Source organism: Mus caroli, chromosome 11 (assembly GCF_900094665.2).
Source record: "Mus caroli chromosome 11, CAROLI_EIJ_v1.1, whole genome shotgun sequence".
Taxonomy (NCBI): domain Eukaryota; kingdom Metazoa; phylum Chordata; class Mammalia; order Rodentia; family Muridae; genus Mus; species Mus caroli.
The window spans coordinates 111,303,722-111,319,308 of NC_034580.1; the positions used below are offsets into that span (position 1 = coordinate 111,303,722).

Here is a 15,587-nt window from a genome sequence, read left to right on the forward strand (position 1 = left end):
TCCTGGGGTGGTTGGAAGGTAGGTTCTGCCCACTATAACTTGTAGCTCGGCCCTCCCAATCGTGATTCTCCACCTGTCCCTGCCTCACCCATCAAAGGATTCAACTTGTATCCTTGCCTAACCCTCCCCATAACCCAAAGTCCCCGTAGCAGGAGGGTGGGGCAGCTGGCAATAGACTTACAGGAAGTGGGGCAGCCTCTCATCTCCTTAGGCCTTAGGAGAAGATGAGTAGGCAGGCTGGAGCCTCCACTTCCAAAGTATCCTTCCTACCTTGTAGAAAGTGACTATCCCTGATAATACAGTTAGAGACCCTGCTGCTTGATGTGGGTTCTGTGAACTGGATTCTGGCCCTCTGCAAGAGCAGCAGGTGCTCTTAACTGCTGAGTCTTTTCTGCAGACCCTAACGAGTTTTGGTTTTTCGAGACAGGGTTTCTCTGTGTAGCCATGGCTGTCCTGGAACTCGATTTGTAGACCAGGCTGGCCTTGAACTCGGAGATCTTCCTTGCTCACATTCTCCCGCTCTCCACAGTCCCTCTCCTCACTGACTCGTTTCCATTCCTTCTTGCTCTTCTTCGACCAGGCCTCTAGGTAGAGAAGTCACTTTCAGTGCCCTTCTCATGCCTTGATGGCATTATTGGGGGACTTTGCACAGGAGCCTGTGACCTTTACTCTGCTCTCTGCCATCCTCAGATCTGTCCGCGGTGAGGGTTATCTCTCCCTGGCCTTCCCTTCCTACAGAACTTAGGTCATCACTGTGCCAGGGGCCAGTAACCTCCAGGTCTGTTAGAACCAGGATCTCTGCTCTGTACACAGGGGTCTTTGTGTGTGAGCTCTGAGACACACACACACACACACACACACACACACACACACACACACACCCCAGTGTCCTTTGGAGCCATTTGTAGGGAGCTGATTTTTCGGTCCCCTCTCTGCTCCATCTGGCCCACTCTCAGGACCTTGGTTGTCCTGGTTCTGAAGTTCTTAGCCTCTGAGAAGACTCACTGGGTTCTCTTTTACTTTTCTTTTTATAAGTTATTTATTTTTTTATTTTATGTGCATTGGTGTTTTGCCGGCATGTATGTCTGCATTAGGGTGTCAGGTCTCCTGGAAGTGGAGTTACAGTTGTGAGCTGCCTGCTGTGTGGGAGCTGGGAACTGAACCGGGGTCACCTGGAAGAGCAGCCAGCGCTCTAAACCGGAAAGGGTCATTTTAACTCCTCTTGCCCCTCCCACCCCCATCTAAACTTGGAACAGGGGCTTGTTTCTTCCATCCACCCATCCCACCCCCACAAGCCCTTGGCTGACACAGAGACATTACTAATGTGGCCCATCTGTGTTTCCCAGGTGACAAAAGAGTCTGAGATCAAAGGTGATCTGGCTTCCTTTCCTGTTCACAGATCATGGACTCCCTCTGGTAAATACTCGCCAGGAAATGGAGGAAAGAGTCAAGACTCTCGTTCTCACCGTCTCTAAGTGTGGAGGAGGTTGAGCCAAGGGAGCTGTCTGATCAACATCAGCTCTCAGGGACGTCTGAGCCTGGCCTCAGAGCTGTGCCAGAACCCCAGGGGCTAGAGCTACCGGAGCATGTGTGTATTTGTATGCATGTTTTTTACATGTTTTTTACACGCCTGTGTTGGGTGCTCTTGAACTTGTGCACACATGGTGATGCCTGAGGGTGATGTCAGAATCATCTTATTCACTGGGACAGGCTCTGCTCAGCAGATCCAGAGCTCACTGATAAGGCTACTCTTGATAGCCAGCTTGCCCCCGGGGATAGCTGGTCTCAGCTTTCTGAGGCTGGACTTACAGGCCTTGCCACTGGCACAATCTGAGATTTACCTGGGTTTCTGGGGATTTGAACCGTGGCCCTCATGCTTGCTCAGAAAACACTTTACCCACTGAGCCATCCCCCACCTCCATCTACTTGGATAGGATTTTTTTACTTTATCAGTCTCTTTTGAGACAGAACCTGCTATGTATCCCTCATTGGTCTGGTACAATTGTCTATATCTCAAGCTCTAGGGAACCCCATGCCTCTGGCCACTATGGACACCTCCATTCATGTGTACAGACACACACTTTAAAAGAATGCAAATGAATCTTTTTTAAAAAAAAAAAAGATTCAAGTTGAACAGCATATCTCATATAACATACAGGTCACAGAAGGTATTAAAGAGAAAGTAAACAGGCTGTAAGATTTAACAAATCAGTCACAGCAATCGAGAGTCACAGCATAAAGCCAATCAGCAGGGCAATATACTGAGTGGTTATGGCGGCAATCAGGTATTGAGTCAGCAACCAACAGGAGACAGAAAGGCAGGTGTTCTTGCTCTCTCTCTCTCTCTCTCTTCCTCCCTTCCTTTCTCCCCCTCCCCTTCCCCCTCCTCTTCTTTTCCCTCTTCCTGTCTCCTCTCCCTCCTCTTCTCCCTTTAAATTATTTTAATTAATTAACTAATTATTTAATAACAAATCCAGGCATAGTGATCACACCTTTAATCCCAGCACTCAGGACACAGAGGCAAATGAATCTCTGAGAGTTTGAGGCCTCCCTGGTCTTCAAAGCAAGTTCCAGACCAATGAGGGATACAAGGCAGGTTCTGTCTCCAAAGGGAAAAAAAAAAAAAAAAAAAAAGGANTATTTTAATTAATTAACTAATTATTTAATAACAAATCCAGGCATAGTGATCACACCTTTAATCCCAGCACTCAGGACACAGAGGCAAATGAATCTTCTGAGTTTGTAGACCAGCCTGGTCTACATAGTGAGATCCAGGATAGCCAGAATTGCAGAGTGAGACTTTGTCTTAAAAAAAAGGAAGAAATGAAAAGAAAAGAAAAGAAAAGAAAAGAAAAGAAGAGAAAAGAAAAGAAAAGAAGAGAAAAGAAAAGAAAAGAGAGGCCTGGAGAGATGTCTTAGCAGTTATGAGCACTAGCTGCTCTTTTAGAGAAGCCAGGTTCAATTTCCAGACTTCATATGATGCCATATAGCCTGCTGGAACTCTAGTTCCAAGGGTTCTGACACCATCTTCCAGCCTTCAAGGGCAGCAGGCATACGTGGTGTACAGACATACCCATAAGCAAAACAGCCCATACATATAAAATAAAAATAAATTTTAATAAGAGACCAAAACCAAGGGCACACACAGCCTCGAGCTCTGACCAGGGTGCTGAATCACCCCAGCTCAGCGTGTTTTAAAAATCTTATGGGGTGCTGGTGACTGTGCCCAGAGCCTCACACTGCATGGCACATGCTGCCCCCCCGAACTGTATCTCATCTCCAGACCCCACCTGAGCATCTGTACTCCAAAGTTGGGTGTTACGTAGAACGCAGAGCTCAGAACAGGGCCTGGTCTGCTTCTCTGTTTTAAAATTCCGGGACCATCTGGTGCCCCAGTGGTACAGGAGGCTGAGGGGAAGACTAGCGGGAGTGAACAAGAATCCCATACCCGGGCGGGCCACCATCCGTAGTGAGATCTCATGCTCCCTTCTGTCTGAAGACAGCTACAGTGTGCTTACATATAAGTAAATCAGAAGGAAAGAAAGAAAGAAAGAAAGAAAGAAAGAAAGAAAGAAAGAAAGAAAGAAAGAAAGAAAAAGAGAGAGAGAGGGAGGGAGGGAGGGAGGGAGGGAGGAAGGAAGGAAGGAAGGAAGGAAGGAAGGAAGGAAGGAAGGAAGGAAGGAAGAAAGAGCAAAGGGAACAGAGGAACAGAGAGAGAGTGTCCTATTTCTAAGGGTGTCTGAAGTTCCCAGATTCCGAAAACAAAAAGGTAGAGAGGGGGTCTTGTGGGAACAGCAGCTGATACAGTCTATCGCTTTAAACCTAGACAAAGTCTCTTTCCACTCACAGCCTGCCCACCACCCAGAGTTTGAAGGGACTGAGGAGATCTGGGGATAGGGGACTCAGAAAGGGAATGTCACTGGGCGGGGCGGGGCGGGGGAGGGGAGAGAGGGGGCGGGCTTAAAACTGCTGGGGGTTCTGCATCTGGACTGGGTATGGGGCCTGGGTGGTGGTATCTAACTGAGATAGGCCTGACTGTATCTGCATAGATTTTGTGTGATTGGGGTGGGGGTTGAGGGGGTAGATAGTGTGTGTGTGTGTGTGTGTGTGTGTGTGTGTGTGTGTGTGTGTATCCTGGAGTGAGTCTATATGCCAGTGTGGGACTGTGTATGTATCTGTGCCTGTCTCTGTACCTGTGTAAATGTGTGTGTGTGTGTGTGTGTGTGTGTGTGTGTGTGTATGCTCAGAAAAAGTCCCTTGCAGGCAACAAGATTCAGCACAGCTGTGGAGCCCCACTCTTGATCTTCCACACCTTGTAAAGGGAGTGTGGTAAGGTGGTTTCAAAGGCTTCTCTCTGCAAGCCTGAAGCTCGGCTGTCCTTGCTGAGCTGGCATCTGTGCCTTCTGTGCCAGCTTGCTCGCTGGTGGTGAGCTCAGGTTGATCTCCCAGTGGTAGGAAAGTTGGTGCTGGTACACAGGCAGCTCATAATGGAAGTTTGGAGGGAGACAGGTCCATGTCCCCTTTGGGAAACACCAGCATTTTGCCGGCCCACGGTCTGATCCTCCTGGAATAGTTATCAAATGGTTTCGAAGGTGCTCGTCAGATGATGTAATCCCTAGAGAGAATTCTGCTGCCCTACCTGTACCATTGGTCACTGCCTGCCCCACCCCTGCCACCTCCAGCCAGGCTGTCCCTGGAAATTGGGGTAAAGGAAACGCCAAGGCTACTGTGAAAACTTCTTGTCACCTCCCAGGAGGCGGTGCCCCTCCTTGATACTTAGGGCTGGAGCATAAGGAAGAAGCCAGTTTCAGTCACCCAGGTGGTGCGGCAGGTGGACCAGAGGAGAGCTGGCAGCCTGCCAACCACAAGGGGCATTCTCTTCCCTTCCAGGCTGCGGTCACAAAGAACCAGTAAGGCTGTGGCAATACCAGTCGCTGAGAATGGCCCAGGCCCTGGAACAAGCAGATGGCAGATGGGCCTGGGTGGTCCTCCTATCCTCCCTGGTGACACAGGCCCTCACCTTGGGCTTCCCTGCCTGCATCGGTGTCTTCTTCACTGATCTGCAGCGCGACTTTCAGGCCAGCAACAGTGAGACCTCTTGGTTTCCTTCCATCCTGGGGGCCATGGTCCACGGTGGGGGTGAGTAGCTTGAGGAGAAGGCATGGGAAGAAGGGTCTGTTGGGGGGTTGGGGAGGGCGTGATCTTCCTGACTTACCACATCCCTCTCTCTGAAGTCATAGGCTTCCTGAGATCTACTTGAGCTGAGCAGGGCCTGGCCCACCTGGCTAGAGTCCCAGCTACACTGAGTCCTGTCCGGGGAGGGCTGTTTTGCATTAGGGATGGGAGACAGAGGGCCACCTGAGGCACAAATCCAATCCGTGATCCCAGAGTCCTCTTGGTGACTGATCTGGAGCAGAGGCATTCAATGACGCTCTGAGTGACAGCTGGTACTGGGACCATCAGACCCAGGCTGGGCCATTGTTGTCTTCTATCCTACAGTAAGGAGACAACAGCCAGCACCCTGTCCAGCTCCTGTGTTATGTGGTGACAGAGACCTTGTGGGTCCTGGAACTAGGAGCAATTAGGAAATACGTGGGGGTGTCAATTATTAGCCAGTTAGAGATTCTCACCATGGCTTCAGAAGAGGAAAGGACAAGCCAGAAAGAGGGGCTACAGGGAAAGCCCCATCTCCCCCTGAGCGTTCTCCAGAGTCTGGAGCTCAGAGAGAAGACAGGCTCCATCCTGCCTTCTCCTTACTGTCCAGCAACACCAGTTGGCACCAGCAACCCCAATGATCAGAGTCCCAGGTGTCTATGCCCTGAGTTAGTGACCTCTTCTCAGCAACTGGGAGAGGACTCGGTAGACAGAGACCACAAATGGTGACTGGGTCAATGAGAGCCACAGCCATCTATCCATAGGCTACACACACACACACACACACACACACACACACACACACACACGTTTGGCTCTGCTGATTCCAGCTCTGCAGCTACCTTTGTGCCATTCCCCGGTAGCAGCAGCCTGATGATGGTTCCAGATACTTCCCTCACACCAGGAAAAAGGAAAATTGGGGGGAGGAGAATTGTCAGCCTCCACGGTGACCCATGAATTGACCACTGGAAGTGTGGACTTAGGGTAAGAAGGAAAAGCCAAGTCTGGCCCAGAATGTGTGGCCTTCAGGGCTGGAGAGTACAGTTGGGTATCTTAGAAGGATTTTGTTGCTCAGGCTGAGAGGGGCCTCAGTGAGAGACTGGAGACTAGGCATCCTGTGAAAACCCCAACTTACCAGCCAGCTTCGGGCTCACTACCCTGTTGGAGCTTCAGGAACATGTTGAGCCCATTGCTCGCCCAGAGGGTTGGAGAGCAGAGGCCAGCAGGCACCAAGTGCCTGTGGAGACCGGGGAGGGGACTGAAAGCACAGAGCACAGGTGGCTCAAGATCCCCGCCCCAACTCCACTCCCTCCCTGTGACTCAGAGCTCTTCCCAAGGTCACCTTCCTGAGGAAGGTGAAGTCTCAGAGGCGGGGAAGACTGTGTGTAGCTGCCGTCACACCCAACCAAAGCCTCCTTTCACTCTGCAGTAGCCAGACAGAGAGGGCCGCTCAGCAGCAGAGTCGGCAAGACTGCGTGTGAGCACCAAGACAGTTATTCTCTCTCCCTTTGATGTTCTCAGATCTACACTGGTTCACACTGTGCTTCCTCCCGTCGTCAAAGACACACATGAGTGTGCTGCTCTGTGTGCACACACTTTCTCTGCCCTCTGGCAAAGTAACCAGGGGAAACTCCATTGTATGTGTTTCCTGGGAGCAGGATGCTCGTGAATGTGAGCCTGTGAGATATCTAAGAGCAGTTGGCCAGTCCGACTGGTTTCTACTGGCCAGAATGTGGGACTAGTGAGAAAGTCACTGGGGTGAGACAGGCCCTGCTCTACATTGAGCCAAATGTTTAAGTTTGGATTCAGGAAGCTTCAGGTTGGCTTGCTTTAGTGGCTTCCTTCCTTCCTTCCTTCCTTCCTTCCTGCCTTCCTTCCTTCCTTCCTTCCTTCCTTCTTTTTCTCTCAGTCTTCTCCCTTCAGTATCTCTCAGACTCTCACTCTTCCAGCTTCTGTCTCTGTATTTCTCCCTCTTAGAATCTCTCCCTGTGTTATTCTTTCTCCCTCTCCAAATCTCAATCTTTCTGTCACTCCTTTCAATCTCTCTCTCTCTCTCTCTCTCTCTCTCTCTCTCTCCAAAAGAGCCAAAGGCCTACATACTGAACACGCTCTCTACATCTGAGCTCCATCTCCAGCCCTAGATGCAAGGATTGGGCGGTGGCTGGAACCAGCAAGCAAGGGAAGCAGACATCTGGTCTGATGTTCTCCCTAGCACTCCAAAGGTCAGAGTGAGGAGGTGCAGAGGGGTCCAGGACCCAGGTCAGATGTATGAGGTTGGAAGATTGTGGGGTGGGCGGAAGGGAAGGCTGGAGGGGAATGCTGAGATCAAATGTTCTAGGAGGTTCTTTCTGGAGCAAACCACAAGCCGGGGTGGATGTTCACGTAGGCCGCGATCCCAAACTGCAATTGTTCTCGGCTTAGGTTAGTGAAGGGCTGGCTATGCCCTCCAGATGTCCTTATCCTGGTTACACCACTCAACAGCTAGTTTGACCACTCATACTGTAGCGGGAGGAAACTGAGGCAGCTTTGCTGGGACCACCTGGCCAGACTGTGGCAAGGTGGTGACCAGAAGCCATGCTAGCAGATTTTAGTTATCGCTTAAGCCCCCGGCTAGTTCCTCTGAGCACCTCTCACCCAGCCCTACTGTGATCTGACTCCACACCTCCTCACCCACTGCTACCTTTCTTGCCTACAGGACCCCTGTGCAGCATCTTGGTCAAACATTTCGGCTGCCGAGTGACCATGATGCTGGGGGGTGTGCTGGCCAGCCTGGGCATGGTAGTCAGCACCTTCTCTGGCTCCCTCACCCATCTCTTCCTCACCGCAGGAGTGATCACAGGTAACCATGGCTCTCTCAAAAGTGCCGGGTGGGTGGAACTGCTTATAGTCTAGAGGAGAAGTCAGGTGTGGGGGCTGGGTACATAAGAATGGTGAGATACGGGCTGGAGAGATGGCTCAGCAGTTAAGAGCACTGACTGCTCTTCCCCAGGTCCTGAGTTCAATTCCCAGCAACCACATGGTGGCTCACAACCAGTGGGATCCGATGCCCTCTTCTGGTGTGTCTGAAGACAGCGACGGTGTACTCACATACATAAAAAAATAAGTCTTCTTTTTTTTTTTTATTAAGAATGTTTAGATACTTGAGAGTATAGGAGAGGCCAGGGCTGAGAGTGTGACAGCATCCCTGCCTGAGAGAATAGCAACAAGTTTAAAGAAGTCTTAAAGAAAGCAGTCTAGGGCTATACAATGAGATCCATCTTTCAGGATCATTGTGAGTTGGAGGCCAGACCGGACTATGTAAGTTCCAAACCAGCTTGATCTATAGAATCAAACCCTGTCTCAAGCAAACAAGCCAATGAAAAAGGCCTACTCACTGCATGGCCAGGGAGCAAGAGAGAGGAAAAACAGAGGGTCCCAGTAGCCCTTTGGGGACAGTGAGGACATAACACCACCGCCCCAAAGATCTCCCATTAACACCCCAACTCTCTCTTTTGTTTACTTAAAAAATATACTTATTTATTTTCATTTTCTGTGTACCAGTATGTGTGTCTGTACATCACACTCGTGTCTGGTACCCTAGGAGGCCAAACTTAGAGCATCAGATCCTCTAGAACTGAAGTTACAGAGAGTTGTAAACCACCATGTGGGTTCCGGGGCTTCAGCCCAAGGCCTCTGGAAGAGCAGTCAGTGCTCTTGACCACTGAGTATTGGCTCTAGTTCCTAGGCCCTGTGTCTTAAAGTTTTCACTCTGCCAATAGCTCTGTGCTAGGAACCAAGGCTTTGCTAGGAGAACCTGTTGTTTGTTTGTTTGGTTGGTTGGTTCGTTGGTTTGGTTTTTGGGTTTTCAAGACAGGGTTTCTCTGTGTAGCCCTATAGAACAGGCTGGCCTCAACTCAGAGATCCATTTGCCTCTGCTTGCTGGGTGCTGGGATTAAAGACATTTGCCACCATACCCAGGTACTATGTGAGCTTTTCAGGGACACTTATTAAAACCACAGCAAACAAAACACTTGTGAGGAGAGAATGAGGCTCTCTGAACACATACATATACATAGACACACATACACACATACACACATACATACACACATACGCACACACACAACATACACAGGAGGAAATGGTCATAGGCTAGAGATGTAGGATCAAGGGTCCAAGTGGGCAGAGGACCACTGGGGGCTTAATTTATAAATGGCTTTGTACTGAGATAAGAAATCACTTGAGGAGAGGGATGAATGACATTATCTCAGAGGCTAGAGTGTCACTCTGGCTGTGGTGACTCTGGGGTGATGGAGCAGGCAGAACACATTCAGGTCCCTGGGGTTTGTAGTTTGAACAGGGTGGGATGATGTATGTGTAGAGGAGGCTGGGCTCAGAATGAAGGGTTAAGATAATCCAGGGTGCTCTGAGTCAAGACGTCCACAAAGCCACCTGAAGGATGGGGTCACCATCCTCTGTGGTGGGAAGACAGGAGGACTGGGTTTGGAAGAGATGTGGATCTCAGGCTTAGATAGGCTGAGGTCCTGGGAGAGAGAGAGAGAGAGAGAGAGAGAGAGAGAGAGAGAGAGAGAGAGAGAGAGGAGCAGATAGCTCCAGACTCGGGAGACAAATGGGAGCCAGATGTTGAGATGAGGAATCCCTGCTGCCTCTGGGGGGATTCAGGTGACAGCTGAGGAGAGCTGAGCCTGACAAAGGTCAGCCAGAAGGAAGAGCTGGAAGCTGATGTTCAGGAGAGGGAGGGATGCAGTGTGCTGAGCTAAGGGAGGCAGGGGGCACAGTGCTGTGCTTGCCCTTCGGCACTGAGGTGTGGATGAGGAGGAGCCTGGGGCAGAGGTGCAGGAGGAGGGAACAAGTTCATTTCAGCAGTGACCAGAAGGGATGAAGTCCCCGTTACTGTCTGGAGGAGAGAATGTACAAGAACAAAATCTGGGACCCAGCATTCCCCTCTGTCCCTCTGCCTCTCTCCCTTCCTCTGCTAACCTCCCTCTCATCCTCTTTCCATCCTCCCCTCCCTCCTCCCCTCCCCTTTCTCATCTCTTGTCCCCACTTCGTTCATTCTTTCCGTTGCAAGGGTTTAAACAGGGTCTCACTTTTGTCCTTCAGCCTGGCTTTGAACTCATAGCAAGTCCCCTGCCTCAGCTGCCTGAGTGCTGGGATTACAGACATATACCACATCCAGTTCCTTCCCCTCCTGGTGCTAGGATTCAAACCCAGAGCCATAGGCAAGTTACACCTGTAGTCTACCCATGACACATCCGCAGCTCCCGGGTAAAAGAAGCAGCGAAATGGACTAGTAACCAGAAATTGTGGTGTTAAGAGACTTGTTTTTATTTGTTTGTTTGCATTCTTAGGGACTTTAATTTGTTGTTTTGCTTATGATTGTATTTTTGAGACAAGCCCCCCTCCCTTTTTCTTTTCTTTTCTTTTCTTTCTTTTTTTTTTTTTTTTTTTTTTTTTTTGGACATGGTATCCTTTGCTGCTGGTTTGGAACTGGTTCCAGAGACCAGGCTCACAGAGCTGGGCCTGAATAGCCAGCTCCTGGGTTCATTCGGCACCATAAAGAATGGCCCAGGAAAGAAGGGGAAAGAACAATACAAGATGGAGAAATTGAGGAGACAGCCTGAAGTAGGAAGTTTTCCCCTGAAGGCCTGGGTGGGCCTCTGTCCTGATGGACAGCTGAGTGAGGACTTAGGAGAGAGGTGCTGGAGTAGAGAGAGGAAGGAAGCCTAAACAACTGCCTCGAGGGCAGGTGAGCGACTGGCTCACAACCATCTGCAACTCCACTTTCAGAAGGACCTCCGTGGGTGTCAGACATGAACATGGTGCATATACGTAACATGTAGGCAAAACACTTATACACATAAAATGAATAACTCTGAAAAAATTTTTCTGTGACAAGTTCTCACTATGTAGTCCTGGCTGGCCTAGAACTCACTGTGAAAGCCAAGCTGGCCTGGAATTATAGGCCTCTAGGCCTCTGCCTCCTGAGTTCTGGGATTAAAGTCATTTGGCACAATAATACCTGGCAAGAAAAAAAAAAGGGCCAGCCAGTGGTGGCGCATGCTTGCAATTCCAGCACTTGGGAGGCAGAGGCAGGCAGATTTCTGAGTTCGAGGCCATCCTGGTCTACAGAGTGAGTTCCAGGACAGCCAGGGCTACACAGGGAAACCCTGTCTCGAAAAATCAAAATGAAAAAAGAAAAAAAGGAAGAAAGGTGGGAGAGAATAAAAGGAAGGAAGGAAGAAGAAACAGAGAGAGAGAGAGAGAGAAAGAAAGAAAGGTCATTGTAATTGTAGTGCTTGCAGAGGGGAGCTGGTAGGAGGAGCCGGGTGAGATGCTGATAGGGAGGTAGTCAGGTACCTTCCATCATGAAAACTTGGAAGTGTGTCTGTCCTAGGGCCAAAGGCGACAGACACGGAACATGAGCCAAGAGCCCTACTCCACGCGGAGGTGGAAAGTCCTACCAAGTCCCTGAGCTGATGTCCCCTCTCGCACTGCAGGCATGGGCATGTGTTTCAGCTTCCAGTCGAGCATCACGGTACTGGGCTTGTATTTTGTCCGCCGGCGGCCGCTAGCCAATGCACTGGCTTCCATGGGACTCTCCATGGGCGTCACCCTCTGGCCACTGCTGGCCCGATATCTTCTGGAAACCCTGGGCTGGAGGGGCGCCTTCCTCATCTTCGGTGGCATCTTACTCCACTGTTGTGTATGTGGAGCTTTGCTGAGGCCTGTTGCCACCAACGAGGTCCCCGAGCCCAAAGAAGATCCCCTTCTACCTCCCAAGATACCTACACGCAGCTGCCTGGCAACATGTGTCTCAACCATTCGGTACCACCTGGCCTTTGACATCCTTCGGCACAATATGGGCTTCTGCATATACGTCACGGGTGTGATGTGGATGAACCTGGGTTTTGCATTGCCACATATCTTCCTAGTGCCGTACGCTATGCATCATGGGGTGGACGACTATTGGGCAGCCATGCTCATGTCTATTGTTGGCTTCTGCAACATCTTCTTACGGCCAGTGGCAGGGCTGCTGCTGGCAGGCAGGAAGAGCTTGGCTGCCTACCGGAAGTACCTGTTTGCTGTGGCGATCCTCATCAACGGGCTCACCAATCTAATATGCGCGGTGTCAGCAGACTTCCGGGTGCTCCTGGGCTATTGCCTGGTGTACAGCCTGTCCATGTGTGGAGTCGGGATCCTCGTCTTCCAGGTTCTAATGGACATTGTCCCAATGGATCGGTTCCCCAGTGCCCTGGGCCTCTTCACCATCCTGTGTGGCATGGCTTCTCTCATCTCTCCACCATTGGCTGGTGAGAGCCTGGGAGGGAAGGCAGCCAGGCATGCCCAAGTGGGGTCTATATAGGTTGGGCAAAGGAGACCATCTGGACAGATTTGAGCCCAGTATACCATTGTCACAAGGGCCTTGGAATCTGTGATCCTTCTCTTTTCCCAGCAGCTTTCAGTGACCATGCTACAGTGTGGTATTTGCTTGGCCAGGCATGGTGGTACAGGCCTGTAATTCTGCCAGTTGGGAAATGGAGACAGGAAGATCTTTGGCTATGTAGCAAGTTGAGAGCCAACTTGGGCTATATGAGCCTACAAGACCTTGTCTCAATCTTACTATCAGAGAGAGACAGAGACACAGAGAGAGAGACAGAGAGACAGAGAGAGAGAGAGAGAGCACAAAGAATACTTGCTGCCCTTACAGAGGACCCTGGTTTGTTCTCAGCACCCACGTGGTGGTTCACAACTGTTCATAACTCCAGCTCCCTGGAATATATCACCTTCTTCAGGCCTTCACAATACACTTACATACATGCAGGCAAAACAATCTTATACATAAAATAAATAAATCTTGTTTAAGGAAGGGAAGAAGGGGGGCTGGTGAGATGGCTCAGCAGGTAAGAGCATTGACTGCTCTTCCAAAGGTCCTGAGTTCAAATTCCAGCAACCACATGGTGGCTCACAACCACCAAATGAGATTTGATGCCCCCTTCTGGTGCAAATGAAGACAGCTACAGTGTACTTATGTATAATAATAAATAAATCTTTAATAAGAAAAATAAGAAGGAAGGGAAGAAGGACTGGAGAAGTGGCACTTTTTTTAAAGATTATATGTAAGTACATATATATTATATGTAAGTACAACTGTAGCTGTCTTCAGATGCACCAGAAGAGGGAGTCAGATCTCATTACATTACAGATGGTTGAGAGCCACCATGTGGTTGCTTGAACTTGAACTCAGAACCTTTGGAAGAGCAGTCGGTGCTCTCAACCACTGAGCCATCTCTCCAGCCCGGCTAATAGCACTTTTGCCTTTTGCTCTTACAGAGGATCTGAGTTCAGTTCCTAGCACCCACAGAGTGGCTCACAGCCATCCGTAACTCCAGTTTTAGAGGCACCAATGCCCACCTCTGGTCTCCCTAGGTACCACATTCATGTGGCACATATACATACATGAAGATAAAATACTCATACACTTAAGTAAAAGATTTTTAAGGGGCAGGGAAGGAAAGAAGGAAGGAGAGAAAGAGAGAAAAGCTTTGCACTCCAGGCTACATGAATCTGTCATCTTCCTGTCTGGACCTCTGCTCCTATCATCAAAGCGTGGTGATAAGGGGCCTTGCTGTAAGTGTCTCAAGCAAAGAGCGGGACTCGTGATAAGAGCTCCACCTGTGTTAACTGTAATTCACACCTTGGCCCTCCTAGTTCCCACCTGTGGGTCCCAGGAAAATCACTATTCTTCCCTAAGCTAGAATGCCAACTACAAAGTGCAGAAGAGAGCATGCGTCATGACATCCACCCAGCCCAGTCACTGAGTGCAGTGCTACAAAGAGAAACCCTGTCTTGAAAAACCAAAAAACCCAAGCCAAAACAAAGCCCGACACTGTTGAGGCTTACCTTGGGGTGGAGGGGGGCGTGGATATGGGGATTCATTCGTGCTAGGAAGAAAACAAGCAGGATTTGTAAGACCTGTAGGGGTACTACACAACAGAGAGAGGGGGCTTCAGCATGGGTGGGAGGAGTCTGGTGCTAGGGGCGTAAGGTAAGTGCTGTGGTCACTATGGTCAGACCTTGAAGCTCAGCTGTGTGAGGGGTTTTTGTTGTTGTTTGGTTGGTTGGTTGGTTGGTTTCTCATGACAGGGTTTCTCTGTGTAGACTAGGCTGTCCTCGAACTCATAGACCCACCTGCGTCTACCTCCTGAGTGCTAGGATTAAAGGTGTGCTTTGTCCCCATCAAGTCACTGAGCCTTTTTCCTAAATTTGAGTTCCAGTTTCCAAGGAAGCCCTACTAGCAAATGAATCCCAAATTATTCAGAAAGAGATAGGCGGGGCCAGGGCCTGAGGCAGGGTCAGGGCTGAGCATATGGCTTGGACTCCACCAGCCCTTCTGTCTGTTTCTCCGGCCTCCAAGAGTAACACAGGCCCTCAGGCTCTCTCCTGAGGAGGATATCTGCCTAGACCAGAAGCCAAAGGTCTCTTCCCTCCTCTCACCCCACAAGTATCTGTTGTGACTTCCGGCGGGGCCAGCCATGATTTCCTATTGAGTGGAGACAAAGCTAAAATCTCCGCTCTCCTCGAATGCACAAGCTGGTAGGAGGAGCCTGTAGGGCTTGCATGGCGGATTAATTCATTCTCTGTCCCCCCCCCCCAGGATTGCTGCTGGACAAGACCAACAACTTCAGCTACGTTTTCTACATGTCGAGCGGCTTCCTCGTCTCAGGCTCTCTTATCCTGGGTGTGGGCTTCTACGCTGCAGAGAAGAAGAAGCTGAAGCAAGATGGGCAAGCCAAAATGGAGAACGCTACCTCAGAGATGACCTCAATGCACGGCCTCGCCTCAGAAAACAAGGGCAGCGCCAAGAAGCAACCGTACCCTGAAAGCATCTATATGACCAATGTCTGAACTCCAGAGATCCCATGTGACCTATCTCTGCGCTCTGAAGTCAGTGGGGGAAGCCTTCCTTCCAGGAAGTAGGGAATAGAAGTGGGCCTTCCTGGCTTTCTTCCTTGGGTCCCAAGAAGATTGGTCCAGAGTCTCGCAGGAAGCGAGACTAGGAAGGAAGCGAAGTCATGGCTAGCTACCTTGGATTGGCTCCTCCCAGCTGCTCCTACAACCCAACACTCTGGGGCGTCTCATTCATCCTTCCCATGTGGACTGTCTTCATCCTTCTTGGCCTCAGACTATTTTGACAAATTTGCCTTTCTTCCAAGAACTTACTTCCTCTTCTTCTCTTCCCAAACAACCAACCATGACCCCCTCAGGTCAGGAAGGTGAAGAGTGCTGCTTCAAGAAGCTGAGTCTTATGCTAACTGGAGCCATAGCAGGCACAGATGAAGAAAGAACCAGGAATACTGGTCCTGGCGCCTCTGCAGAGAGCAGGGAAAGAAACTTCTCTGCTGTCCTGGAAGGAGCCCTTTTGCTTGGGT

General features: G+C 50.1%; 1 protein-coding gene and 1 long non-coding RNA gene across 5 annotated transcripts; one reads left to right on the plus strand and one right to left on the minus strand.

The window, feature by feature from the left end:
- Nucleotides 1–3,939: 3,939 nt before the first annotated feature.
- LOC115032474 lies at nucleotides 3,940–6,454 on the minus strand. The gene is made up of 3 exons (XR_003838147.1): nucleotides 6,290–6,454; nucleotides 5,021–5,147; nucleotides 3,940–4,564 (listed from the first exon to the last, which is right to left on the minus strand). It is a non-coding gene; the product is annotated as an uncharacterized LOC115032474 (long non-coding RNA).
- Slc16a5 (solute carrier family 16 member 5) lies at nucleotides 4,670–15,581 on the plus strand. Of its 4 annotated transcripts, XM_021178134.1 has the most exons (4): nucleotides 4,670–5,139; nucleotides 7,850–7,993; nucleotides 11,655–12,467; nucleotides 14,813–15,581. In XM_021178134.1, exons 1-4 carry the CDS (start codon nucleotides 4,941–4,943, stop codon nucleotides 15,061–15,063), a joined length of 1,407 nt encoding a protein of 468 aa, XP_021033793.1. In that variant the 5' UTR covers nucleotides 4,670–4,940; the 3' UTR covers nucleotides 15,064–15,581. The 4 variants fall into 4 exon arrangements, with proteins under 4 accessions (XP_021033793.1, XP_029339908.1, XP_029339909.1 ...); XM_029484048.1 differs by lacking the exon at nucleotides 11,655–12,467; XM_029484047.1 differs by lacking the exon at nucleotides 4,670–5,139 and having other exon boundaries at nucleotides 7,906–7,993; nucleotides 11,552–12,467.
- Nucleotides 15,582–15,587: the final 6 nt, after the last annotated feature.

What these genes read in the sequence shown, in the direction of transcription:
- Slc16a5 (XM_021178134.1), top strand. Translation starts at nt 4,941, where the DNA reads ATGGCCCAGGCCCTGGAACAAGCAGATGGCAGATGGGCCTGGGTGGTC. An exon ending in GGCCATGGTCCACGGTGGGG is followed by an intron (nt 5,140 to 7,849) that starts GTGAGTAGCTTG and finishes TCTTGCCTACAG; the next exon opens with GACCCCTGTGCAGCATCTTG. An exon ending in CATCTCTCCACCATTGGCTG is followed by an intron (nt 12,468 to 14,812) that starts GTGAGAGCCTGG and finishes CCCCCCCCCCAG; the next exon opens with GATTGCTGCTGGACAAGACC.